Here is a 26,956-nt window from a genome sequence, read left to right as displayed (position 1 = left end):
ATGCTGGTTCGAGTCCTAGCTGCTCCACTTCTGATCCAGTTCCCTGCTAATGCACCTCAGAAGGCAGTGGAAGATGGCTCAAGTCCTTGGGCCCCTGCATCCACATGGGAGACAGGACAGTTTCAGGCTCCTGGCTTCAGCCTGGCCCAGCCTGGCTATTGTGGCCATTTTGGAAGTGAACCAGCAGATGGAAGATCTCGCTTTCTAACTCTGCCTTTTAAATAAATAAATCTTCAATAACTTATACATTTATATGGATTAAAACGAAAAAGTATAAAATGGCATTTTACCTATTTTTTAAGAAAACTACTTTTTTGCCTCTAACAATGGAATGAAGTTTAAATATTTTATAACTTTATTTTTAACTCTACAAGTGGCAAGTATTCATATCATTTATTTACTATACTGTACTTGTATATTTTAGTACCTAATCATATTAACTTTTGTATTCAATTAATACTGTTTTTTTTTCACCTGGTTTCTGTTTATAAATACTGTCTTTTTCTAGAACTGAAAGCTTTTTGAGAACAATCATGTAATCATATGCTACTTAAATATTAATTCGACAGAGGGTCTATATTACTTCCCATCAACTGAAATAAAAAGCCTCATCTTTTTGTGCATGTAACTCTAGGAATCTTACCTCTCACTGTTCTCCTCCAGAGCATCTTGCATTTTAGAAGAAAGTCCTGTACATCGGTCACCTGTTGGTTTTTCTTCTTCTAGACCTATTCGGTTCCCATTGTATTTTTCAGTCATTATTTTGTTTGGTGAATGATCAAAAGCAGGAGATAAATCTTCCTTAGAAAGTTCTTTCCACCGTTTCTAGGTAGGGAAGAAAAAAGAAAAAGCAATGCAGACACCGAAAATTTGGCTTCCCTTAAATAAAAAACGTTTGATTTTAAATTCTATATTCAAGTTGAAAAAAATCCCTGCAACGCTAAAAGATGAATGAAAATGACCAAGGATTTATCATACCACAGTACTTTTGACTACTATGCTTAAGTTTAAAATTATAAAGCATTTAATTACTTATATACATCACCTTGTATTTGAATACTTTATTAAAAGTTTAATGATTTTTATCTATTTGAGACAAACTAGGACCTCACTAAAATATTAGTCATGGTACGAAAATTTCAGCTAATGTTAAATTTTGCTTAACTCTTCATACATTCTAATCCAAAGTATGCAATTTGGAGTAGGGATCAATGTAGCCATTGAATGTGATCTGGTATCTTCCTATTCCTTGCTCCTGTCCAGTGCAGGGAGACCAAACAGTTAAAATATCTAAACAGGTCCTAATGTTGTCAAAGGTATTCAATTTGGTTGTCCCTACCAAGTACACTGGGAGCTCCAGGTGGTCAGCTCACCACCAGGCTGGGCAAACATCCTTTAGCATGCCTGGACTTTAGAGCGGATGACAACAAACAGCAGGATTTCGATGAAGATAAAGAGAAATTCCAGTTTCTCTCTCTATGAAAGAGGATATCATCACCCTCCTCGGGCAACTGCTACAGTGATTAATAATAAAGCCCAGGATTAGTATCATGTTTGACAAACACTAAGCTTTCTCTGTTTTACCGTCACCATTCCTAGTAACAAAGGCAGGGGAAGAAGAGGTACGAAATGTGTCCCTGGAGATGGCAGTTGTCAGTGGCCAGGCTGAACAAAAAAAGGCAAAAATCACTGGGACGATGGTTTCTCACGTCTTTTAAGGGCAGGGAACACAAAAGTCATTGATCTCCCTGCCAGTTAACAGTGGCAGAGGGGAAGTCAATGGTTTTGATTATCTGTGACTTTGACAATGAGCCAAATTACTTAGTATGGACAGGTGTGATCCCCTTTGAGGACACTACCATGGAAACAAGGGTCTTAGATCAAATTAATAAAGAACACTCTACTAACTACCTGAAGAGAACAATGATTTTGAACAGAGGTGTAACACAGCAACTTACATTCTCAGAACTTACAAAACATTCATAGCCTGGAGTTACTTTTAAACAAAATCATACTATTAAAGACAATGTTTATATATCTAGATTTTTAAAATACCTGGAAAACTCATTCATACACTGGATGGACTGTTTCTAATCTGTCCCATTATCGTCATACAACACAAGAATGAAAAAGGCGTTTCACCAGCCCCACCTTTCCCAGAAACAGCTGTTGTATTCAATTGCATAATGAATGCATCTTTGTTTTAGAACAGCTGATTTACAAAAGACTCAGAGAATGTGATATGTCTGCTGTGCCTGGAAAACAGCAGGCAGGGAGTAGCACAATTTGTGCAATGTAGCTGGAGGACAGAGAACATGGACACTTGGAAGAAGTGACGAGGCTGGACGGGAAGCAGGCTTCTAGGAGAGGAGTCCTGGGGGTCAATGGGAAGGGTCGGGGTGGCTGAACAGACTGTGTCCCGGAAGAAGACCCTGCCAACAGTTACAAAACACTGTACAATGCACCGAAGAGTGGGATGTCTTCACTTTAGATGACTATGTAAATTTTCCTCTTTCCCTTTGTTTCAAACCTCACAATTTCCTTAGGTAACTGACACTACCACCCTTGTACAGGTAAGTCCAGAGATTTTGGGCAACTGGCCTAAGGTTATGCAGCTAATAAACAGCAGGGCAGAATTTTAACTCAGATAGTTGGGCTGACTATCCTGCAGTCCCTCATAATGCTATATTGCTGTATGTCTCTGAAAAGCTCAACAATTTCAGAAACTGGATGAAGAAAACACCCAATAAAAAATGTTCAGCGGTCTCCACAATTTATGTTGGTCAATTTTTGAAGTTTCCATTTTTCACTAAGACCCAGTTACAGCAACTTGGCCATGTATTTGGACAACACTCAACAATGTCAATGAATGAATTGAAGCCAACAATCAAGCCTCACTGGACCACTTCCCAGAATATACAACAAATTCAGAATCTGTCAACAAGAAAGGCACTCAGCAAAGTAGGGGTGGAGGAGGGTGAGATAGTTAATGTCAGTGAATTTTTGAAAAATTCATTCTGCTATGTCTCAGTGCAGCAAACTTAACTTATATTTGCCCTTCAGTGATACAAAGTGAGCAGGCACTCCTGAGTCACCTGTCTCAGCTTGTCACTACAGATGGGTTAAGCCAAGGTATTTGCTTTCACTAAATAAGAATTTCTCATGAGCTCCATGTTGAAGTCTGGCGCGGTTTCACCTTTCTTTCTAATTCTGTGCTCATGGTATGAACCACACTTTCACGCATCACACGCTGCTGCTGGCAGCAACGCCTCATTCACTTGTCTGGAACCCCCACCCCATCCACTTCTCTCACTGAAGAAAGTATCTCCAAAGAGCTGTAAAGGGATACAGTTAAACTTGAAAAAACACTGCAATTTGTTAAAAGTTTATCATTTAACATTTAACACTTTATTAGCAGGATCAAATTATCAGCGAGAGATCTTGCAACACAAGTTCTGAATTGCTGAACTACATTATTTAATCTGGGAGGTTCATCAATGACACTGGGAGTTTGCCAATAAACATGTGGCCATACCAGTAACTATTTTATGTATTTATGCCAAAACATGTGCCAAGGGGCAACTAGTAATTATCCATATTTACCTAGGTAGGTCAAGGTCGTTACAGATGTTCTGTTAATGAATATATGCTATATCTATATCTATATTTATATCTAACTGACTTAAAATACAATCACTCTATGCATGGGTGTTTGTGGGTGTAGTGGGGTAAGCTGCTGCTCTGGACACCAACATCTCTTGTCAGAGTGCCTGGTTAGAGACTTGGCTACTTTGTTTCAGATCCAACTTCCTGCTAATGCACCCAGGAGACAGTGGGATGATGGTCCAAATCCCTGGGTCCCTGCCACCCACGTACAAGAACTGAATGGAGTTCCAGGCTCCTGGCTTTGACCTGGCTCATACCAGGCTGTTGCAGGCATTTGAGGAGTCAACCAGCAAATGGAAGCTATCTCCCCAACTCCTCTAAGTCTCTCCCTCTCTGTCACTCTGCCTATCAAATATATAAATAAATCTTTAAAAAAAGTAGAATCACTTCAGACCTGTGACATTAACAACTCCTCTATGTCACTACAGGTCCTAAATCACTTTAAATACATGTATGCAAGAAATCATATTAGAAAAATTAACATAAAACTGCATTCAGGGGCTGCTGTTTGGCGCAGCAGTTAAGCTACCTTTTGGGACACGTGTATCCCATACTGGAATGCCTCGTCTGAGTCCCATGTACTCTGCTTCCAATCCAGCTTCCTGCAAATGAGTACCCTGAAAGGCAGCAGGTAGCGTACGTGCTACCTACATAGAAGACCTGGATGGAGTCCTGGGCTCCTGACTATGGCCTCGTCCAGCTTTGGTTGCTGCAGGCCCTTGGGGAGTGACCCAGAGGAAGGGAGATTTCGGGCTCTGCTATTTTTTCAAATAAACAAATAAACATTTTTAAATGATAAAAATGATTATTATCAACAACTCTATGCTCACAAAGTAACCTAAATGGAATGGACCCATTGCTTCACAAATTGCTAAAACCCACGAAAGAAACAGAAAACGTGAAAAGGCATATACCTACTAAAAAAAAAAATCAACCAACACAAAGAAAAGAGAAGATGCAAAGACTTGGTTTACAGTGGTCATGTGTTGAAATACTGCACTGCACTCCATTAAAATGTACAAGCATTACATCTTAATAAAAAGCAAACAATAGTTTACAAATCAGAGAAAAATCAAAATAATAATTAATAAGCTTCCAAAATAGAAAGCACTAGGCCCAGACTGGGAAATCTACCAAACTAAAGACAACATACCAATCCTCTACAATCTCTTTCAGAGAACAGAAACAGATTACTTCCTAACTCATTCTATGAGACCAGCACCACCCTAATACTAAGATCAAAGACATTACTAGAAAGATGGGTTCCCTGGGGACACATGGGTTCAGGAAGTAACCCCCACACCATATCATGCCCACAGTGAAAAGAAGCTTCCTTCTTCTTATAAATATTAGTTTTCCCCAAAAAATTAGAGATCAAAGGAGGAGAGAAAGAAGAGTCTTTTCATAAACTGGCTATCACATCCTTATATGTAAAATGATACTTGTATGGGCTTCAGTTATTTATTGTTTTGGATTTCCACATTAACAAAGTGACTTTACATCTTTGCAATAGGTACTGACATTTTATGACTTGAAATTTCAAGGGACTTTATTTCTCTCATATTTCTGTTCTAAATTAAGGTTCTACAACAGGACTGTCCAATGAAATACAATGTGAGTCACATATATCATTCAATATTTTCCCGTAGCCACGTTAAAAAATATTAATGTCTTATTTAATTCAGAATACTAAAAACAGAAAAAAAAATCACTATTTCTAAAATTATTTAAATATTTTACATTTTTTCTATATTAAGTCTTCAAAATCTGGTGTATAGTTTAAATTTCCGTCTAGCCACATTTCAAGTACTGAAATAGGTTCTGAAATAGGGTCTAGGGTTTTGTGGGTTAGTTTTCCACTTAGTTATTCTGGCACAGAGTAACCTCATGTTTTGCCATTAAAATTTTTATTTAATGCTTTCTAAAACCTGAAAAAGATCTTTTACACAAAACCTTTAAAATATTATTGATAAATATCATATAAAGTTTGACTTGAGGGCTGGCGTTGTGGTGGGGGGCTGGCGTGGTGACGTAGTGGGGTAGCTGGCTAAGACCTGAATTGGCATCCCATGCAGCTGCAGGGCTGCAGGCAGAGCCTTAACCTACTACAACACAGAGCCAGGCCAGCAGCAGGATACTGATGGTCTGACCTAAGTTATAAAAGAAGGCTTATTCAGGGGCCAGTTTTGTGGCATAGTGGGTAAAATTGCTGCCTGCCACACTGGCATTCCACATGGGTGCTGATTTGTGTCCCGGCTACTCCACTTTTGATCCAGCTCCCTGCTAGTGGACTGGGAAAAGCAACAGAAGCATTTGGGCCCCTGCCACACACGTGGGAGACTCAGATGAAGCTCCTAGTTCCTAGCTTTGGCCTGGCCCAGCACCAACCCTGTAAGCCATCTGGGGAAGTAAATCAACTATCGAAGATTCTCTCTCACCCTCTCTTTTTTATTTTTAAAGATTTATTTATTTATTTGAAAGGCAGAGCTGCAGACAGAGAGAAGGAGAGGCAGAGAGAGAGAAAGGTCCTCCATCTGCTGGTTCACTCTCCAGATGGTCGCAACAGCCGGAGCTGCGCTGATCCGAAGCCAGGAGCCAGGAGCCAGGAGCTTCTACAAGGTCTCCCACGTGGGTACAGGGGCCCAAGGACTTGAGCCATCTTCTACTACTTTCTCAGGCCATAACAGAGAGTTGGATCAGAAGAGGAGCAGCTGGGACTCGAACCAGCGCCCATAACCATGTCAGCACTGCAGGCTGTAGTTTAGTTGCTGCACCACAGTGCAGGCCCCTCCATAAACTTTTGAAGATTGCTCATACATGCTCTAGTTGCTCATTATTATACAGTGAAATATCTAAAATATAAACTAAATATTCTGTTTTTAATGGGGCAAAAGTACCTAAATTTCCTGGTTTAATGACTAAACACTTAAATCTCTCTTACATGAAAATTGAAGTTTCTCTAGTGAAATCTTATTCCCAAAAATTAACTCAAGCATATTTTTTGGAAAGTGAGTTGCTTAATGTAAACTGTATCTAACGAAACAGGTATTATACTTCCCCAAGAAAAGATTACCTGTATATTGGAATCTCCCTTTATACACTTTGCTCCTTCTATTATAGCCATATATGAGAATCTGAGTTGATCTGGAGTCTGAATAAGTCCCATTCGGTATTTCCTCATATTCAGTAACACTTGTTTAACATTAATTTCATCTCCTTTTTCCATCTGCAGGAAAGGGAAACATTAAGTCCAGCCTTTAAGTGTTAGAGTCCAGGAAAGAAAAGCAACACAGGACTATTACTAAGAATTTTGCTGTGCATTCACTCTTCATGAGAAAGGATCATTTAATGCATCGTCCCAATCCACTCATCCTTTCCACACCTCAATTGTTCAAGTAGTAGATGGAGGAATTCTGATTCTTTAGCTGATTCACAACTGATTCCAAATCATAGTAATCTCGTTCACTTTGGCCAGTAACCAAAGGAAGGATTTATGACTAGTTTTGGCTAGGATAGGGGTAAAGTTCCTGTGATTAGTTCTTTTTATTTATTTGTATGATTGTTTTTAAGGTCTGATGGTAGTAAATCTTTTGCCCATAGCCCTTCTGCCTTCTTCATGTATGGACTACAAATACAATGTCTGAAGGCACAGCAGTTATCTACAGAAGTGGACAAGAAAGTTAGAGAAAGTCTATATTCTCTATCACACTGCTGAACTACTACATCAACTCTGGACTATGGATTGGATTTTAGAAACCACACCACAACAGAAAAAGGAGAAAACTGTGTAAATAATGGTTGGCAGGAACAGGAATAAACACACAATCTAGTTTTAACATTCATTAACCACACAGACACCAGAGTTTTTAAATAGGACAAAGTCTACTTTAATGAAACGATCCAATTTCTGCTTTATTCATTTGAAAGGCAAAAAGTTCATCTGCTGGTTCACTCCCCAAATGCCTACAACAGCTGAGGCTGAGCCAGGCCAAGGATGGGAGCAAGGAACTCAATCCAGGTCTCCCACAAGGGTGGCAAGGACTCAAATACTTGAGCCATCACTGCTCCCAGGATGAACATCAGCAAGAAGCTGAAATCGGAACCAGAGACAAGAACCAAGTCAAGGTACTCCAATATGGGATGCAGGCATCTGAAGTGGTCTCAACTGCAGCCCAAATGTGTTTTAAGTACAGCATGTGGACAGAGTGGTAAAGTAATATAGTGTATATGGTAAGACTTAACCATTCCTTTTTTGTCGTTGACAGGTAGAGTTACAGACAGTGAGAGAGAGAAGACAGAGAGAAAGGTCTTCCTTCCGTTGGTTCACCCCCCAAATGGCCGCCACGACCTGCGTTTCTCCCATCCAAAGCTAGGAGCCAGGTGCTTCTTCCTGGTCTCCCATGTGGGTGCAGGGGCCCAAGCGCTTGGGCCATCCTCCACTACACTTCCGGGCCACAGCAGAGAGCTGGACTGGAAGAGGAGCAACTGGGACAGAATCTGGCGCCCCAACTGGGACTAGAACCCAGTACCCATATTGGGTGCCGCAGGCGGAGGATTAACCAAGTGAGCCACAGCGCCGGCCCATGACTCAACCATTCTTAATTCCCAGATTTCATTACAGCTGTCACATCTGAAATGTTCTACTAAGAGTATCCTGCTAAGGTCTTTCGTTAAAGAATGTGTGCTTTATTAATTCATCTGAGAATCTACTTTGTGCTAGCAGTCATATTAGAAAGCATAAGAAACAAAACAAAACAAAATAGAAAGCATAAGAATGCTGAAATAAATGCAAGGATGCATAGCTAACTTTTAAGGGGACAGATAAGAGACTAACAGAGGAAAGCAGACACAACATAGGGCCTTATAATTAAGGTTAAGAACTTTAGTTTCCTAAATTGCCCAGGTTATTGACAAATCTTAAAACAAGCTCACGAAATAGAAATTAAACAGAAAACTGAAGGGGCAGATGGGATGGAAGTCAAGGCAGACAATATCATTGATGGGTGTGATTCTATAACGAAAGAAGGGAGAGAAAAGACAGTCGTTGGCAGGGGCCTCAGGGTAAACAGAAGCCACCTCTATCCAAAGTAAGGAAAAATAAATGTCCTAAAAGGAGAAGAAAGTGTTTCACACGTTGGAACTGGGGATGACTGGTGGGGCAATAAACATAACCCTTAGGGGCATATATAGGAATCTCAGGAGAATAATATGCTTAACTTACTAAGCCACCATGCTGGTTCCCTAAATGTTTTAATATATTGAATTATCACAGCAATCCTTTCAGGTAAGTCCTGTCATTACCCCTTTTTAAATACAGAACAAGAAATGAAGTGCTTATCTGAGAAAGAAGGAATTATATATTCTTACATGTGAACAAAGAGGCGGAATCTATTATCTCTGTAATACAAAGCGACTAGGAGGAAAGGTCTTCCTGGGTGATCTCTAGAATAATCTTGGATACGAGATTTGTAGGTTTTTCCAAAAGAAGGCACAAGTTTAAGTTCAAAAAACAGAGTTCTAGGAAATGACATCAGAACTTACTCTTGCTGGAAGAGAACAAAACAAAACAGAACAAAACAAAACAAAACAAACAACCAAACAAAAAACCCACCAAGACTAGCATGAGATCCTAAGGAGCACTTACCAGAACAAGACAGGTGTCTACCAGAGAGAAGGTGCCAGAACGCCCAATGCCTGCACTACAGTGGATCACCGCAGGCCCATGGTCAGGGTTCAAGGAGCCAGATTCTCTCACTTTAAACAAGAAATTGAGAAATGAAGCTGGTGATTCAGGAACTCCAAAATCTGGCCAGGTGGTATAATGAAAGTGGGATATTGTTCTGGTTTCACCGCTCTAAAAAGTGAAAATCAAGGGAGGAGAAGTTAGTTCTAATCATCTTCTTTAAAAACAAAACAAAACAAAAAAGTACTTCAGAAAGATCATGTGTTTTTTAAAATGAATACTTATGAACTGTTTGTACCATTCTTCCACTTGGTTTTTGCTAACTGCTTATACATATTAGGGAAGATTTTCTTTAGGGAAATTTGGAACATATTAATAGCTAACACATATAACACAGTGTTTTTAGGCCTGTCCTAAGTGCTCTTAGCTCAACTCACACAAGAGTCTTGTTAGTAACTCATTTTCCAAATGAGAAAACTGAGGCAAAAAGTTAGTAATTTGTTCAAGGTCACACACTAGAAAATGTCAGCATCAGGATTTGAAACAGCAATCTTGCACAGCACTTGAGTTCTTAACTACTAAGCTGTACCATATATGCTACCAGCATTTTTTAAAAATTAATGCGTCACAATGAGTGCTTTCTTCTTCTTTTTAAAAATGTCTCTCAGCATAATTTTACAATCTTTTCTGGTTTCCATTTTAAGAATTCCAAACTTTTTTTTTTTTAAATATACTTTTCCTTTTATATGGTTTGCTACACAGGCAGAGGAGAAACTCAAGAATTAAAGAAGCATCTTTATATTTTTATTTAAAATTGCTTCCCTAATTGCTGCCTTTTCCCATGGTAGTAATTTCCAATCTTAAAGTTGTTTACCAACACACTAACTGCTTCCTCTCAGGCTTGCCTGGCACCACTATCACTTCCTGGATATTTCTGATGATCTTTATTTCTAATTTATTATGAAAATGTTCCTTTTCACCAAATTACCTTTTGCCCCAGGAGTACTTCTTTGTTTTATAATCTTTTTTTTTTCTGTAAACAAAACAGTGATCTTCTAATGTGTCTGCACAATTTTTCAGTTTTATTATAGGAATTTTTTGGAGGTAGGAGGCATTAAAAAATCTTGGTATGCTTTATGATTAAAAGCTGAAGGTTACTATTGTATAACCCATAAAAATTTAAGATTAAAAGTTAGCCCCATGGGAGACCAGGATAAGCACCTGGCTCCTGCCATCGGAACAGCGCGGTGCGCCGGCAGCAGTGCGCCAGCCGCGGCGGCCATTGGAGGGTGAACCAACGGCAAAAGGAAGACCTTTCTCTCTGTCTCTCTCTCACTGTCCACTCTGCCTGTCAAAAATAAAAAGTTAGTTCTCCACTTAAAAATTGAGATTAAAAGTTAGTTTTCATTTTCTTTAAAGATTTTTTATTTATTTATTTGAGAAATAGGGTAGAGATAGAGAGAGGAAGAGACAGAGAGAAATGTCTTCCATCTATTGGTTCATTCTTTAAATGGCTGCAATAGCTGGAGCTGGAGTTTCCTCCAGGTCTCCCACACATGGGTGTAGGGTCCCACGCACTTGGGCCATCTTCTACTGCTTTCCCAGGCCGTTAGCAGAGAGCTGGATTGGAAGAGGAGCAACTAGGGCTAGAACTGGCACCCATATGGGATGCCGGCACCACAGGCAGAGGTTTAGCCTACTACACCACAATGACAGCCCCTAGTTTTCATTTTTAAAAAGTTTTTTCCGCCGGTGCCATGGCTCAACAGGCTAATCCTCCGCCTTGAGGTGCCGGCACACCGGGTTCTAGTCCCGGTCAGGGCGCCGGATTCTGTCCCGGTTGCCCCTCTTCCAGGCCAGCTCTCTGCTGTGGCCCAGGAAGGCAGTGGAGGATGGCCCAAGTGCTTGGGCCCTGCATCCCATGGGAGACCAGGAGAAGCACCTGGCTCCTGCCATCGGATCAGCGCGGTGCACTGGCCGCAACGCGCCAGCCACGGTGGCCATTGGAGGGTGAACCAACGGCAAAGGAAGACCTTACTCTCTGTCTCTCTCTCTCACTGTCCACTCTGCTTGTCAAAAAAATAAAAATAAATTATAAAAAAAAAAAGAAAAAAAGTTTTTTCCATTTTTCATTAGTCATTAAGACTAGATCTTAGATTTAATATTAAATACTGATAAAATACAGTGCATAAATTAACAAAAGATTAACTCCATACTTTTAGTGACCCAATTCTTCTTAACATTTAGCTTTAATAATTCTAAACACATTGTGATCCAAGTTCTTGACATAGCAAAGCTACAACAAAAATTTCTCTAGCAGTAGTTAAAACAATGATCATGATTTTTGGGTTTTGAAACACTTCCTTTTAAATTCTAAATTAGGTATGCTTAATGAAAGAAGTCAGATTTTGAAGGCTACATGCTGTATGATTCCATATATATGACATTCTGTAAAGGGCAAATTATGGGAACAGAAACCAGATCAGTGGATGCCAGGGGCTAGGGTGGGGAACAGGGCTGCCTGTAGACAGGCAGCACAAGAAAATCTGGGGGCATTATGGAATCATTCTGTATCCTTATTGTGGGTGGGGTTACATAAATGAATGTGCTATCATACAACTGCAATGCAGAAAGTCAATGTTAGTGTAAGTAACAAAGTGAACTAAAACATATATTCAAAATATCCCAAATTAAATCTAAACTGTGGTTTCCTTTGACAAACTGTAAGTGGATGGTTAACAAGTCAATGCCCACATAGGAATTGGCTGAAGAAGTTGGTCCTTGGTTAGCCCAGGAATACAGTTAACTCAAAGCCATGTTTTCCTTTAAATGTGGTCTAAGAGTCCAGTGAATGTTCTAATGCACTCATCCCTTTCAGGCTGTTCGCCTTACTACCCACACATACTCTGTGGCATCCTCAATGACATGGCTGTGGCCATTCCATGCATGCCTTCCAAGTTTTCTTGGTAAAACTTTGCATTATATATACCATATTCTGGACAGAAATGTCAGTGGCTTACTGTTCTTTTTAAGGAAAAATCCAACTTACACTTTTTGAAGGAGAATTCTAAATTTAAACTCTTTGAATAAGGATGCAAAATTTGTTATATATATGCACAGAGGATAATCTATGAGTTGGGGAGTTACAAGACAATGGGGAACTGTTAGGTCTATGGCAATGTAAGCATATATCCTGTCTAAAGCCATTCAAATTCAGGTTAATCATTATTATAAATACATATGAAGATTATAAATTTTCTACCTATTATAAAAAAATCTAATCTACATAAGACGTAGGAATAATGAGTACAATGTACATAAAAAAATCTACAGCTCTAAGGCTCTAGGCCCAATTATTTTCACACTTCAGATGGATACACTGAAAGTATCAGGATTCTATTTCTTTCATCATGCCCTAGTTTGATCATCTGTAAATGGGATTAAATAACAGTTCTCACCTTATAAAGGCAGTTGTAAGGAATAAGTGAAATAATGAAAGTAAAGTGCCTGCTACATGCCAGCATGTGGTAAATATTTAAAAGATACTGGCTACTTGTAAAACAACTGAACTCACATTTGCTTTTGGTGCAGCTCCTAAAAAAAAATTTGACTGTACAAATGCTCCTATTTTCAATCTGTTCCTCCACATCTCAAGAATGGCTACCTTTGCCAACGCTGTTTCCACAAGATGTCAAATCTGTACCCTCACTGTCACAGCCTTAATTCATTGTGTCCCTTGTCAATTTTTGCCAGAATCAATGTCATCCATGATAATATTTGTTCACTGCAACTCATTTTGGAAGATGGACAGACAGAACTCACCAGTGGAGTGACAGGAATAACTAGGGATAGGCTTGCATTCTAAGCAGAGAGAAAAGAAATATGCTGAGATGTAGGGTCCTCTGGGAAATAAAGTGTAAGTAGCAAAGTCTAAGTCTTTTGGCAGAAACAAATCCTAGTGCCTGCAGGAGATGAAGATACCCAAGAGCACAAGGACTGAGCTGGGTTCAGTCTTCCTGACTTCTTCACAGGACATGGACTTTTTTCTCTAAATAATGGGAGCCACAGACAGGTTTTTAGGCCACACCTATATTTCAAAACAACTGCTGAGGTGTAGTATGTTTAACAATGTACTTGGTGTGATGGCAGAGGGAAGTTTGAAGAAAGTAGATAAGGATCCTATCTAAAGGGAGTTAAACACCTTATTACAGAGTCAAAATATGTATATACACACAGGAAATGAACAAGTCAACAAAACTATAGTAAAATATAAATTATGGAAAGAAGTGAAAGGAGACTCATGGTGTTAGGAATGAGTATGTCATAGCTATGTTAGGAAAGACTTAAATAACAAATGGGTCAGGGCCGGCATTGCAGCGCAGAGGGTTAAGCCACCTCCTGAGACACTGGCATCCCATATGAGCAGCAGCTCAAGTCCTGGATGCTCCACTTCTGCGTCGGCTCCTTGCTAATGTGCCTGGGAAAACATCAGAAGACAGCCCAAGTGCTTGGGCCCCTGCCACCCACATGGGAGACCAGGATGGAGTTCAGGCTTCTGGCTCTGCCCAGCCCAGCCCTAACCATTGCCATAGGAAGTGAACCAGTGGATGGAAGAGCTCTCTTTCTCTTTGTTTCCCCACCCCCACCCCACCCAACTCCTGTAACTCTGCCTTTCAAATAAATAAAATTAATCTTAAAAAAGAAAAGAAATGGGCCACAAGAGGGTTTAGGATATAAATAGGCAGAGAAAAGAGGAGGCCATGTTAGGTGGCATAAATGTTTAAATCATTTTGAATCAAGTCCCAGCTGAGTATCATAATAATTAGACACTCATCCTGTTTTGGGTAAATCTACAGGGACAGGGAAATAGAAGACAGTCAGCATTATAATAGTATTCCTGGAACTTGATAAACATAAAGCTGGCCAACAACATTACGGAAAACAGTGAAGGGCAACTAAAAAGAAAAATCTGAATGACAAATAAGTACTCTAGATGACCTCACATTTAAAAAGCCCACACACTCTCCGTAGCTCAAGCCAGGAGCCACTTTGAAAGCAGAGGTGGAATCTCTTCATTCAGGGCAAAAGTTCAAAGCAGGGCCTGCTTACACGACAGCTTTGGCCCCACACTTGTTAACAGATACAAGTCAAGCTCTACTGGAAGGAAACTGGTTCTAGATACCTCACCAAAAATCTGCAAGCAGAGGTTGGCTATTATTCCCCTACTTCATCATCATTTTCTCTCATTCCCTGTTCTTTCCTCCAACTGTCCCTGCCTCATGTGGTCCTTCCCAATTCATCACTATTAAGAAAGGAAAGAGATAAAATGACATACGCTAGTAATTGTGGTTCCTGTATTATGTCTTAGGTAATGCCACAGTATTAACTGGCTTGGATCCTTAGATTAACCCAATGAGACAGGTATGCAACTATCTTCATTTTATAAGATGATGAAACTGACACAGAAGCCAAGTAAGGAGACCCAAGTCACTTAGCCAGGTGTGGCAGAGTCAGGATTTAAACCCAGGCAACCTGGTTCGAGGGTCTATGTGCTTTACCAGGTGCAGTTCTGCCTCTCAAACTGAAATTTCACTCTTTTCTTTAGAAGACTCTTTGTTCTAGCTTTAGAACATTCCTAATTCTTACTAAATATTGTTAAAGTAGAACATAAAATAAATCGCTGCTATTTTATTATGGTAAATTCTAAACCTAGGCCAGCAAGAAATCCTGCAATCATTTCATTATACCAAATGGTTGCTAGCAACTAAAACACAATGGTTGGCCAATACACTTATGACCTCAACCTTAGAAAGATGTTTTAGAATCAGGAATATCCCTGAAAAGAACTGATATCTTTACAAAAAGATTTATCCCTAGGTCAGAAGTTAGGATATCTGCTTTTGACTTCAGTCTGTCACTTGATTAGCCAAATTATCTACGGAAAAAAAGTCCACTTAATCTAATGGATACTAAAGGGTTTTTTTTGTTGTGTTTTCCAAAAAGGAAACACAGAGATAATAAAGAGTTATTTACTTACATTACAGAAGACTCTGGGTAAAATGATATATATGATAAAATGTTTTGCAATCTAATAAAATATGCAAGTCATTCTACTTTTTATTTGAGGTATAATCAATTCTTAATTAGGAATGTTTCAGAAACAAGAAACCATCTACAGCCTTCACGTAAATCAATTTAGATTAGATGAGATACCTGGGATAAATACCAAGAGAAAATGACTCAGAGAACTGTGAGAAGCTTGTGGAAACACAGTTTTGTTTCTGGGAATGAGCACTGATACAACCCAGAAAACAAATCCTTACTGATGCTTCCCAATGCAGTATACAACATATGTAAATGGAATAGCTGATACAAAACAAAAAGTGACAGGATTTTATAAATAAACACAAGCCTTTTAATTTTATTTATTTATTTATTTATTTATTTTTTTTAAATTTTTCACAGGAAGAGTAGACAGTGAAAGAGAGAGACAGAGAGAAAGGTCTTCCTTTGCCGTTGGTTCACCCTCCAATGTCTGTTGCGGCTTGCGCGCTGCGCCGATCCAATGGCAGGAGCCAGGTACCTATCCTGGTCTCCCATGGGGTGCAGGGCCCAAGGACTTGGGCCATCCTCCACTGCACTCCCAGGCCACGGCAGAGAGCTGGCCTGGAAGAGGGGCAACTGGGACAGAATCTGGTGCCCCGACCGGGACTAGAACCCAGTGTGCCAGCGCTGCAAGGCGGAGGATTAGCCTGTTGAGCCACAGCGCTGGCCAAGCCTTTTAATTTTTAACCTTAAGCCATTTTAGGTGATCCAAGAGATCACATAAGCTTATTTATGGGTGTCATGGAAGCTGGACAACATAAACCACCATACCCTGGGTCTTCAGCACATGGCATGTATTTGGGCATACCCTGTGCAGTGCTAAACAAATGTTTCCAGAGACCAAAGTTAAAGGTACTTCCATACCTCTAAAAAGTAAATGTGAGTAAAAATACAAGTCCTCTCCTTTTCTGTGTTGTTTTTGTTAGTGATCACGTTAGTTCACTTAATGGTGATCACTTAATGCTTAACTAAAATAGTATTTCACTTTAGAGACTAGAAACACACTTGAAATTATTTTTGGCCAAATATTTTCAATATTTTCTAGTTATCCAAGTTTTTATTAGTATCATACCCTTACTTCACATTTTCTAACTTAATTATAGAACAAAAAAGGCAAATGTGAAAGGTCAGGGATGGAAAGTGTCTTGATCTCCAGCAGGTTCACAATCTGTCATGTGTATGAGTCTGAACCATGTACCAAAACCCAGCTAATCTATTTCTGGGAGGGAAATCCAAATAAACATTCGAGACCATATATTTCAGCATTTTTTCTCAAATCAGTAAGGACAAATTTCTGTTTGGTGAATCATACAAGTTAGCAATATTTAGTAAATTGTTTTCTTGACTATTTTGCTACTCTCAACAGTAGTAAGTTCCAGAGCTATTTTCTACAGGGAGTCTGTTCTAAACGAGGCACTCTGCGTATACATTTTCATCTGCTCTCTACCACAGGCCCAGAAAGGATGGTGTGATCACCTACACTTTACCAGTGAAAGAAAAGGCTCAGGAAGGGTGAGGAACAAGACCAAAGCTCACCTCTCCTAAGTAACAGAGCTGAGATCTGAATCCAAGTTTGCCTGATTCTAAAGCCCTTGTCCTAATCCTTAAGTGTTTTTAATAATTAACTTTCAATCCTCAAATATCAACCGGAACTTCGTGGTTTCTGGGGTGTCTTTAGAGTCCTAGAGACCTATTACATACAGGAACACAGTCTAAAAAGAAATGGTTATGAACAGACACTATTAGATACACTACCCCAATGTACATGCTGTACCAAGTATCAAACCAAATAAAGAGTAATTCTGTAAACCATCATAAGAAGTCCAAACTTTTGGGCAAGAAAAGTCTTACATTGATATTTTCTAATTGTAGTAGATGTACTGTATAATATGACTTCACATCTTCTGACAAGAGCTTCACACTGAATCCTGTTTCTTTAAACAGCATCTCTCGGTCATCTGTTGGCCAGTACTGTGCACATTTAACCTAAATTTAAAAATATGTATTTTCTTTTAGTTTATAGATACTGTGAAACCATAAAAAATTTACAAGAACACCTCACACATACATGCTATGTTTTTTAAGTACTCAAACCTAAGAATAATTACAATATTCAATACTAAAGAGTATTTTAATAAGATTAACACTTTATGAAGCTTTCTAATATACTTATAAACTGAGAAGTTAGATATTAAGTTCATAAAGACGAATTTGTCATTTTCTTTTTTAAAAAATATTTATCTATCTATCTATTTATTTATTTGAGAGGCAGAGGCAGAGAGGAGTCTTCCATCCGCTGGTTCACTCCCCAAATGGCTGAAATAGCCAGGGCTGTTTCAAAGCCAGGAACCAGGAGCCAGGAGCTTCATCCAGATCTCCCATGTGGATTCTGCTGCTTTCCCAGGAGCATTAATGGAGCTGCATCTGAAGTGGAGCAGCCGAGACTTGAACCCGCACTATATGGGATGCCAGTGCTCAGCAGCTTAACCTGCTTATACCACAGTGCTGGCCCTGAATTTATCATTTTCAAAGTATAATAACCTATATTTTAACATCATATAACATTCATTTTCTGTGTCTAAAAGAATCAAACTCTTGCCACAATCTTACCTTCAAACAATACTGAAAATGCTTTATTTTACAAGCATTTTCCACAAATACCTATGAATCTGCTACTAAATGTCGAGAAATGATATTGCCTTTTTACTAAAATTGAATTAGGGGAGAGCAACAGAAAAGGCCCCTTTACCTTCAGCTGTTGTACAGGTGAATATCCCTTTCCCAAAATGCTTGAAACCAGAAATGTCCTGGATGTCTGATTTTTTTTTTTTTTATTTTGGAATATTTGCTTATACATAGTGAGATAATTTGGGAACAAGTGGGATTCAAGTCTAAATACAAAATTCATTTATGTTTCATATATACCTTATACACACAATCTGAAGGCAATTTTAATACATTATTTTTAGTGTTTTTTAAAAAGTATGTATGTACATATGTATGTATGTATGTATGTATGTATGTATTTATTAGGCAGAGTATGAGAGCTGGAGAGAGAGACAGGGAGACAAAGAGATGGAGAATGCGAGTGGTAGGATGCCTGTGGGTGGTAGAGACCTGAGTATCTGGGCCATCATCTGCTGCCTTCCCAGGGATATTAGCAGGAAGCTGGATAAAAAGTGGAATGGCTGGGGCTCAAAATAACACTGATAGGAGATGCCAGTGTTGCAAGTGGTAGCTTAATCTGCTGAGCCACAACACCAGTCTTGTGTGCCTGCATTTTGACTGTAACCTGTCATATTATATCAGGAATATTAATTTTCCACTTGTGGAATCATGCTAGCACTCAAAAATATTTGCATTTGGGTGGGTATTTCACATAGTGGTTTAAATGGTGCTTGGGACACCCACATCCCATATCAGTGTCTGGGTTTGAGTCCCAGTTCCACTCTTGATACCAACTTCCTGCTAATGTACTCCCTGGGAGATAGCAGGTGATGGCTCAAGCATTTGGGTCTCTGCCACCCACATGGGAGACCGGCACTGAGCTCTTGGTTCCTGGCTTTGGCCTGGTGTAGCCCAGACTATTGAAGGTATTTGGGAAATGGAGGCTCTCTGTCTGTGTCTCTCTGCCTTTTGAAGAAAAAAAATCAGATTTTGGAGTATTTCAGATTTTTTATTTTTTGGATTAGAGATGTTCAACCTGTATTTGCCACAAATACTAATATGGAATTCAATTTTTGGACAAAAAAAATCAGCTTCCCAAAAGTCAAACTATGAAGCCACCAGACAGAGACAAGGTGAAATAGTCATTTCATGAGGAAACAATACCAGGAAAACATCCTTTTAAAAAACAGCCATTTCTCATCTTCCTCTGACTCCTATAAGAAATGAAAATGCCTCCAAAACAAATAATACTATGGAGTAATACTTCAAAAGCTGGTAAAAACCATTTAAAATTATTTAAAATTTAAAAAAATTATTTTGATTTTTATTTGAAAAGCAGAGACAGGGGAGGGGAGGGAGAGGGAGAGAGAGAATTTTTTCTATCTGCTGATTCAGTCCTCCAAATGTCTATAACAGCTGGGGCTGAGCAAGGCCAAAACCAAGAGCCTGGAACTTACTCTGGGTCTCCAACATATGTGACAAGTGAGTGAGCTATCACTGGCTGCCTCCCAAGGTACACATAGGCAGGAAAGTGGATCTGAAATGGAGCCAGAATTTAAACCAGGCACTCCAATACGGAATATGGGCATCCTAGCAGTTGTCTTAACTGCTGTGCCAAATGTCCACCCCCTTGAAATTTTTTTTTAACTGATACAAAAAGGGGCCAGAGTTGTGGTATAGTTGGTTAAACCATCGCCTGTGATGCTGGCCCACCACATAGGAGCCAATTCATGTCCCAGCTGCTCTACTTCCGATCCAGCTAACTGCTAATGGCCTAAAAAGCAGTGGGAAATGGCCCAAGAGCTTGGACCCTGGCACTCAAGTGGGAGGCCTAGAAGAGGCTGCTGGCCACTGTGTACATCTGGAGAATGAACCAGTGGATGGGAGATATCTCTCTGACTTTAAAAAAAAAAAAAAAGATGCAAGAAGTAAAAATAAATAAATAAGAATTATAACATCTCAGAAACAAGGTGATAGAAGACAGAACAGAACGACAAACAGGACACACTGGTTCAGAAATGAAGATTAACTATAAGGACAAGAATGAATAAATGTAACAGACATGCTTCAAGAGAAAAAGGAGGGAATTTTTAAAGTAAAAGACAAATAAGAGACAGAGATGAACAGGATTAGAGAAAATGTGACAAAAAAGACAGGCCGGAAAAATCCTCTTGTGTAATAAGAGGAAACAAAGAAGAGCGCCAAAACAAGTAAGGGAACAGAAAAGTTCAGTTTTTTTCTGTTAAAAAAAAAAAAAAAAAAAAAAAAAAAGGAGTGAAGGAAGGGAGAGTAGAGGGAGGGAGGGAAGAGAAGAAATGTGAAAACACTTATTGAAAGACCACACCACACACTTGGAAAAAATCAGGATGACCAACAGCGAGACACATTTTGGTAAAATTAATGGTATGTGAGGGGCTGGCGTTGTGGCATAGCAAATAAAGCTGCTGTCTGCAATGCCGGAATCTCATATGGGCATCGGTTCGAGATCTGGCTGTTCCACTTCCAATCCAGCTCCCTGATAATGCTCCTGGAAAAGCAGTGGAAGATGGCCCAAATCACTGGGCCCCTGCATTTTCATGGAAGCCTGAGATGAAGCTCCTGGCTCCTGGCTTTGGCCTGATCCAGCCTTGGCAGTTGCGGCCATTTAGGGAGTGAACCAGCATATGGAAGATCGACCTCTCTGTCTTTCCCTCTATCTGTAATCTGACTTTCAAATAAATAAATAAATCTTGAAAAATAAATTTGGAGATACAGTATGTGGAGAAAAAGGTGGAAAAAATCCATTGGGTAGTGTAGGCAAAAAGAACAAGAGACTTAAAACCCACTAGAGAATGAGTTTTAGTTGGAACAAATGCAGAGACAGCAACAAAGCTTAGTAATGAATATTAAATACAGATGGCTCTCACTATCCCTGAGTTCCGTATCTTGGTTTCTACCAAGGACTAAAAGTATTTGGGGGAAAATACTACATCTGTACATGTATAGCCTTTTCTGAATTTATAATATTGCCACTGAGCAATACAGTATAATGACTATTTATACAGAACTGTATTAGGTATTATAAATAATCTAGACAATGTATGTATTACCAGCCTGGGGCCAGTCAGGGTGGCAGAAGGGCTACCTTTATCAATCTCCTCCACTTGGATAGGACAGCAAGGGGCCACAGGACTTCGTCTTAGAACTCATTGCTGGACTTCCAAAGCCCAACAATGGGCAAATCCTAATCGCTTCTGTTCTGAGGCTAGTGTCCACTGACAGTCTCTGGAATCAGTCAGACACCTGCACCCTCATAAAACAGATTTGTTTTGGTACATATTGCCACCAGCCTCCAGTAAGCCTGGTATGAAGGCTGCACAAGGCCTGGTGACTATGAGATCAAGTTTTAAGCCACCCAAGGTCTACCTAAGTAGCTGAGAGGCTGCCTCTATCTCCCCTCCTACAACCATAACTGTAGTCAGACAGCAAAGAATCACAGGAATATTTTGGAACAGAGCCTCTGGACTGGTTTTAGTGCCCAGCAGAGTTCCGTGGTCATACACCAGGCATTATCATCAGTGGCTAAAAGGTACAGCATCAGGCTATGAGCCCATCTCATTGGCAGACAGGTCCTATGCTAGGCTTTTCTGGTCTTGGTGGGTAGTAGACTCCAGATGGCATTTATGGACATAGGACATAACCTGAGCCTACCACAGGCTAGAAATAGGCTTGCAGGGACAGACTACCCTTTTTAGATGATCCTATTTTTTGCCTAAAAAGTCATACTGAACTGAACTCACCACTGGCAGATTTGAAACAAGTCTGAGTTTGGGGAGCGTTCTAAAGACTGAATGGGGGTGGGAAGGCAGCAGTGTGGCAATGGCATCTGATATGGGCACCAGTTTATGTACTGCTGCTCCTCTTCTGGTCTATGTCTCTGCTTATGGCCTGGGAAAGCAGTGGAGAATGGTCCAAGTGTTTGGGCCCCTGCACCCACGTGGGAGACCAAGAAGAAGCTAAGAAGCTCCTGGCTGCTAGCTTCAGATCGGCCCAGATCCAACCGTTGCAGCCATCAGGGGAAATCATGCAGCAGATGGAAGACCTTTCTGTATCTCTCCCTCTCTCTGTAACTTTGCCTCTCAAATAAATAAACAAAATTAAAAGAAAAAAACAGCCAGGCAATACTGAAAGACGTCAAATGTAACCTCAAAAGTTCAAAATGTGGTGCAAGTATTGTGGCACAGATTAAACTGCTGCTAGAGACGCTCGCATTCCATACTGGAGAGTCTGATTGAGTCCTCAGGTACTCTATTGCTAACTCCATTTTTTTTTTTGACAGGCAGAGTGGACAGTGAGAGAGGTAGAGACAGAGAGAAAGGTCTTCCTTTTTGCCGTTGGTTCACCCTCCAATGGCCACTGCAGCCAGCGCACTGCGGCCGGCGCATTGCACTGATCTGAAGCCAGGAGCCAGGTGCTTCTCCTGGTCTCCCATGCGGGTGCAGGGCCCAAGCACTTGGGCCATCCTCCACTGCACTCCCTGGCCACAGCAGAGAGCTGGCCTGGAAGAGGGGCAACCAGGACAGAATCCGGTGCCCCGACCGGGACTAGAACCCGGTGTGCCGGCGCCACAAGGAGGATTAGCCTATTGAGCCGCGGCGCCGGCTCTAACTCCCTGTTAACACACCTGGGAAGGCAGCAGATGATGAGAGCCCTACTGTTGCAGGTATTTAGGGAGTGAACCAGCAGATGAAAGAACTCTTTCTGTCTCTCCCTCTCTGCCTTTAAAATATATAAATTTTTTTTAAAAAAATTCAAAATGTAGGGAGAAATGGAGCACAGCTATAAAGTGTTTTAACAGGATATATATTATGTATTTTTGTCTTTCCTTATTTCAATATAGCTTCTTATAGCCAAGTTTCATGGTAACCACAAAGAAAGAACCTTTAACAGATTACCAAAATAAAGCAAGAAATCAAAGTACACCAGTAAAGAAAAATCACTTAACCACAAATGAAGATTGTAAGAGAGGAAGAAAGAAAGAAATTACAATAAAAATACAAAACATGTATTAAATTGACAGTAGTAAGCCTCAGATGTCAATAATTACCTTAAATGTCAAAGGCCTAAATTTTCCAATTAAAAGATACAGAATGACCAAATGAATTAAAAATAGGACCCAACTATACACTGCTTACAAGAAACTCACTTTACCTCTAAGGACACATACAGACTAAATGTGAAAGGATATAGCAAGAAAAATTACACATGAATGGAACCCAAAAGAAAGGAATAGCCATACTTTTACCAGATAAAACATTTTAAATCAAAAGCAGTAAAGAGAGACCGGGAAGGTTATTATAATGATAAAAAGTTTAATCCAGCAAGTAGAAATAACACACAAGTACATATATATCCAATACTGAAGCACCCAAATAGAAGTAAATATTAATACATCTAAAGGGAGAGACAGACTCCAATAGTATGGGACTTTTTTTTTTTTTTTTTTTTTGACAGGCAGAGTGGACAGTGAGAGAGGTAGAGACAGAGAGAAAGGTCTTCCTTTGCCGTTGGTTCACCCTCCAATGGCCGCCGCAGCTGGCGCACTGCTGCCGGTGCACCGCGCTGATCCGATGGCAGGAGCCAGGTGCCTATCCTGGTCTCCCATGGGGTGCAGGGCCCAAGCACTTGAGCCATCCTCCACTGCACTCCCTGGCCACAGCAGAGAGCTGGCCTGGAAGAGGGGCATCCGGGACAGAACCAGCGCCCCGACCGGGACTAGAACCTGGTGTGCCGGCACCTCAAGGCGGAGGATTAGCCTAGTGAGCCGTGGCGCCGGCCTAATAGTATGGGGGGGACTTTTAACACCCCACTTTCAGAAACAGACAGATCATACAGACAGAAAATCAACAAAGAAACAGCAGAGTTAAAATGTATCCTAGATCAGCTGGACCTAACACATCTATAGAACTTTCCATCCAATAGCTACAGAAAACATTCCTCTCAAAGGCACATGGAACATTTTCCAGGATAGCTCATATGGTAAGTTACAAAACAAATCTCAACAAATTTACAAAAAAAAAAAAAAAAAAAGAAATTATATTGAGTATGTTTTCTGATTACAATTCAATAAAGCTAGAAATCAGTAACAAGAAAAACTTTAGATACTATGGAAATTAAACAACTTACTCTCAAGAAATAAAAAGATTAAGGAGGAAACTATAAAATTTCTTGAAACAACTGAAATCAGAAACACAACACAGTGGCCGGCGCCGTGGCTCACTAGGCTAATCATCCACCTTGCGGTGCCGGCACACCGGGTTCTAGTCCCGGTCGGGGCACCGACCCTGTCCCGGTTGCCCCTCTTCCAGGCCAGCTCTCTGCTGTGGCCAGGGAGTGCAGTGGAGGATGGCCCAAGCACTTGGGCCCTGCACCCCATGGGAGACCAGGAGAAGCACCTGGCTCCTGCCTTCGGATCAGCGTGGTGCGCCGGCCGCAGTGCGCTACCGCGGCAGCCATTGGAGGGTGAACCAATGGCAAAAGGAAGACCTTTCTCTCTGTCTCTCTCTCACTGTCCACTCTGCCTGTCAAAAAAAAAAAAAAAAAAAAAAAAAAAAAAGAAACACAACACAGTAAAATCTATGGGATAGAGCTAAAGTACAAAGAGAAATTTATAGGGATCAATCCCTGAATCAGGGGGAAAAAAAACAGATCTCAAAAACATATCATTGCACCTCAAGAAAAAAGAAAAACAAGAACAAATCAAATTCTAAATTGGTAGACTGAGGCCGGCTCCGTGGCTCACTAGGCTAATCCTCCACCTGCAGTGCCGGCACCCCAGGGTTCTAATCCCGGTTGGGGTGCTGGATTCTGTCCTGGTTGCTCCTCTTCCAGTCCAGCTCTGCTGTGGCCCGGGAGTGCAGTGGAGGATGGCCCAGGTGCTTGGGTCCTGCACCCGCACGGGAGACCAGGAGGAAGCACCTGGCTCCTGGCTTCGGATCGGCCCAGTGTACCGGCTGCAATGTGCCAGCCGTAGCAGCCACTTGGGGGGTGAACCAATGGAAAAAGGAAGACCTTTCTCTCTGTCTCTCTCTCTAACTCTGCCTGTCAAAAACAAATCAAAACAACAAAACAAAATTGGTAGACTGAAATAATAAGGCTCGGAGTATAAAAATTATGTAGAGACTAAAAACAAAATAGATATGAAGAGCCAGCTCTTTGAAAATTCATGGACAAACAAACCTTACCAAGATTAAATCATAAGAAAAAAAAAAATATGGAAAACAGACCAGTAATGACTAGTGACTGAATCAATAACAATCACTTAGCCCAGGACGAGATGGCTTCATTAGCTAAATTCAACAATTTTTTTTTTTAAAGTAGAATTAACACCAATCCTTCTTAAATTATTTAAAAAATGAGAAGAGGAAACAATTCTTCCAAATTTATTCAATGAGCCCAGCACCACCTTGATACCGAAACCAGATAAGGACACAATAAAAACATAAGGTTGCAGACCAATATCCTTGATGAATATAAGATACCAAAATCCTCAGCAAAATACTAGCAAACTGATTCCAACACTGCAATAAAAAGACCATTCACCATGATTAGTGGGATTCATCCCAGGGATGCAAGTATTGTTCAATAAACACAAATTAGTAAATATGATACACCACCACAACAGAACGGACAACAGAATCCTATGATCATCTCAACAGATGCAGAACATTTGATAAAATTCAACAATCCTTCATGATAAAAAAAACTTACCAAATTAGGTACAGAAGGAACATACTCCTATATTTTATATGAATATATATGGAATGTACCTCTACATATAAAAGGCCTACATTTAACAAGCCAACAACTAACATCATACTGAATGGGAATAGCTGAAGCCCTCTCACTAACATGTGGAACAAGACAAGGATATTCACTTTCGCCACCTGTATTCAACATAGAATTGAAAGTCCTAGCTAGAGCAACAAGGCAAGAGAAAAAAATTAAAAGGTTGGCTGGCGCTGCGGCTCACTTGGCTAATCCTCTGCCTGCAGCGCTGGCACCCCAGGGTTCTAATCCCGGTTGGGGCGCCGGATTCTGTCCCGGTTGCTCCTCTTCCAGTCCAGCTCTGCTGTGGCCCAGGAGGGCAGTAGAGGATGGCCCAGGTGCTTGGGCCCAGCCCGCATGGGAGACAAGGAGGAAGCACTTGGCTCCTGGCTTCAGATCAGCGCAGCGCACCAGCCGTAGCAGCCATCTGGGGGGTGAACCAATGGGAAAAAGGAAGACCTTTCTCTCTGTCTCTCTCTGTCTAACTCTGCCTGTCAAAAAAAAAGAAAAAAGATTTTTATATTTATTTGAAAGGCAGAGTTGGAGAGAGACAGAGAGTCTTCCAACCGCTGGTTCACTCCAATTGGCCACAATGGCCGGAGCTGTGCTGATTCAAAGCCAGGAGCCAGGAGCATCTTACCAGGTGTCGTCCCATGTGGGTGCATGGGCACAAGGACTTGGGCCATCGTCTACTGCTTTCCCAGGCCATAGCAGGGAGCTGGATCGGAAGAGGAGCAACCGGGACTCTAACTGGTACCCATATGGGATGCCAGCACTGCAGGCAGCGGCTTTACCTGCTACGCCACAGCGCTGGCCCCTACACTATGCTTTCAATCCAGCTTCCTGCTAATGTGCCTAGGTGGCAGTGAATGATGACCCAACTATTTGGTTGGGTGACCTAAATGGAATTCCTTGTTCCTGGTTCAGCTTGGCCCAGCCCTGGTTGTGGACACCTGGGGAGTGAACGAGCAGATCAAAGATCTTCCATCCCCCACATCCCTCCTCTGATTGTCCCCACGCCTTTCAAAT

The 26,956-nt window shown here is 40.7% G+C and overlaps 1 protein-coding gene across 4 annotated transcripts in view; it reads right to left on the bottom strand.

The window, feature by feature from the left end:
* Nucleotides 1–26,956, bottom strand: part of PTPN2 (protein tyrosine phosphatase non-receptor type 2) — a 114,257-nt gene that overhangs the window by 14,257 nt on the left and 73,044 nt on the right. For 2 of the 4 annotated variants that reach the window (XM_062201324.1, XM_062201325.1), the window contains exons 5-8: nt 17,306–17,440; nt 9,311–9,520; nt 6,740–6,892; nt 644–825 (exon numbers count right to left, since the gene is read on the bottom strand). In XM_062201324.1, the coding sequence (XP_062057308.1) occupies nt 644–825; nt 6,740–6,892; nt 9,311–9,520; nt 17,306–17,440 (680 nt within the window). The remainder of the gene's footprint in view (nt 1–643; nt 826–6,739; nt 6,893–9,310; nt 9,521–17,305; nt 17,441–26,956) is intronic. The other 2 variants (XM_062201327.1, XM_062201326.1) reach the window with 2 other exon arrangements.

This window comes from Lepus europaeus, chromosome 9 (assembly GCF_033115175.1).
Source record: "Lepus europaeus isolate LE1 chromosome 9, mLepTim1.pri, whole genome shotgun sequence".
Classification (NCBI taxonomy): domain Eukaryota; kingdom Metazoa; phylum Chordata; class Mammalia; order Lagomorpha; family Leporidae; genus Lepus; species Lepus europaeus.
This window is presented reverse-complemented; position numbering and strand designations above follow the sequence as displayed.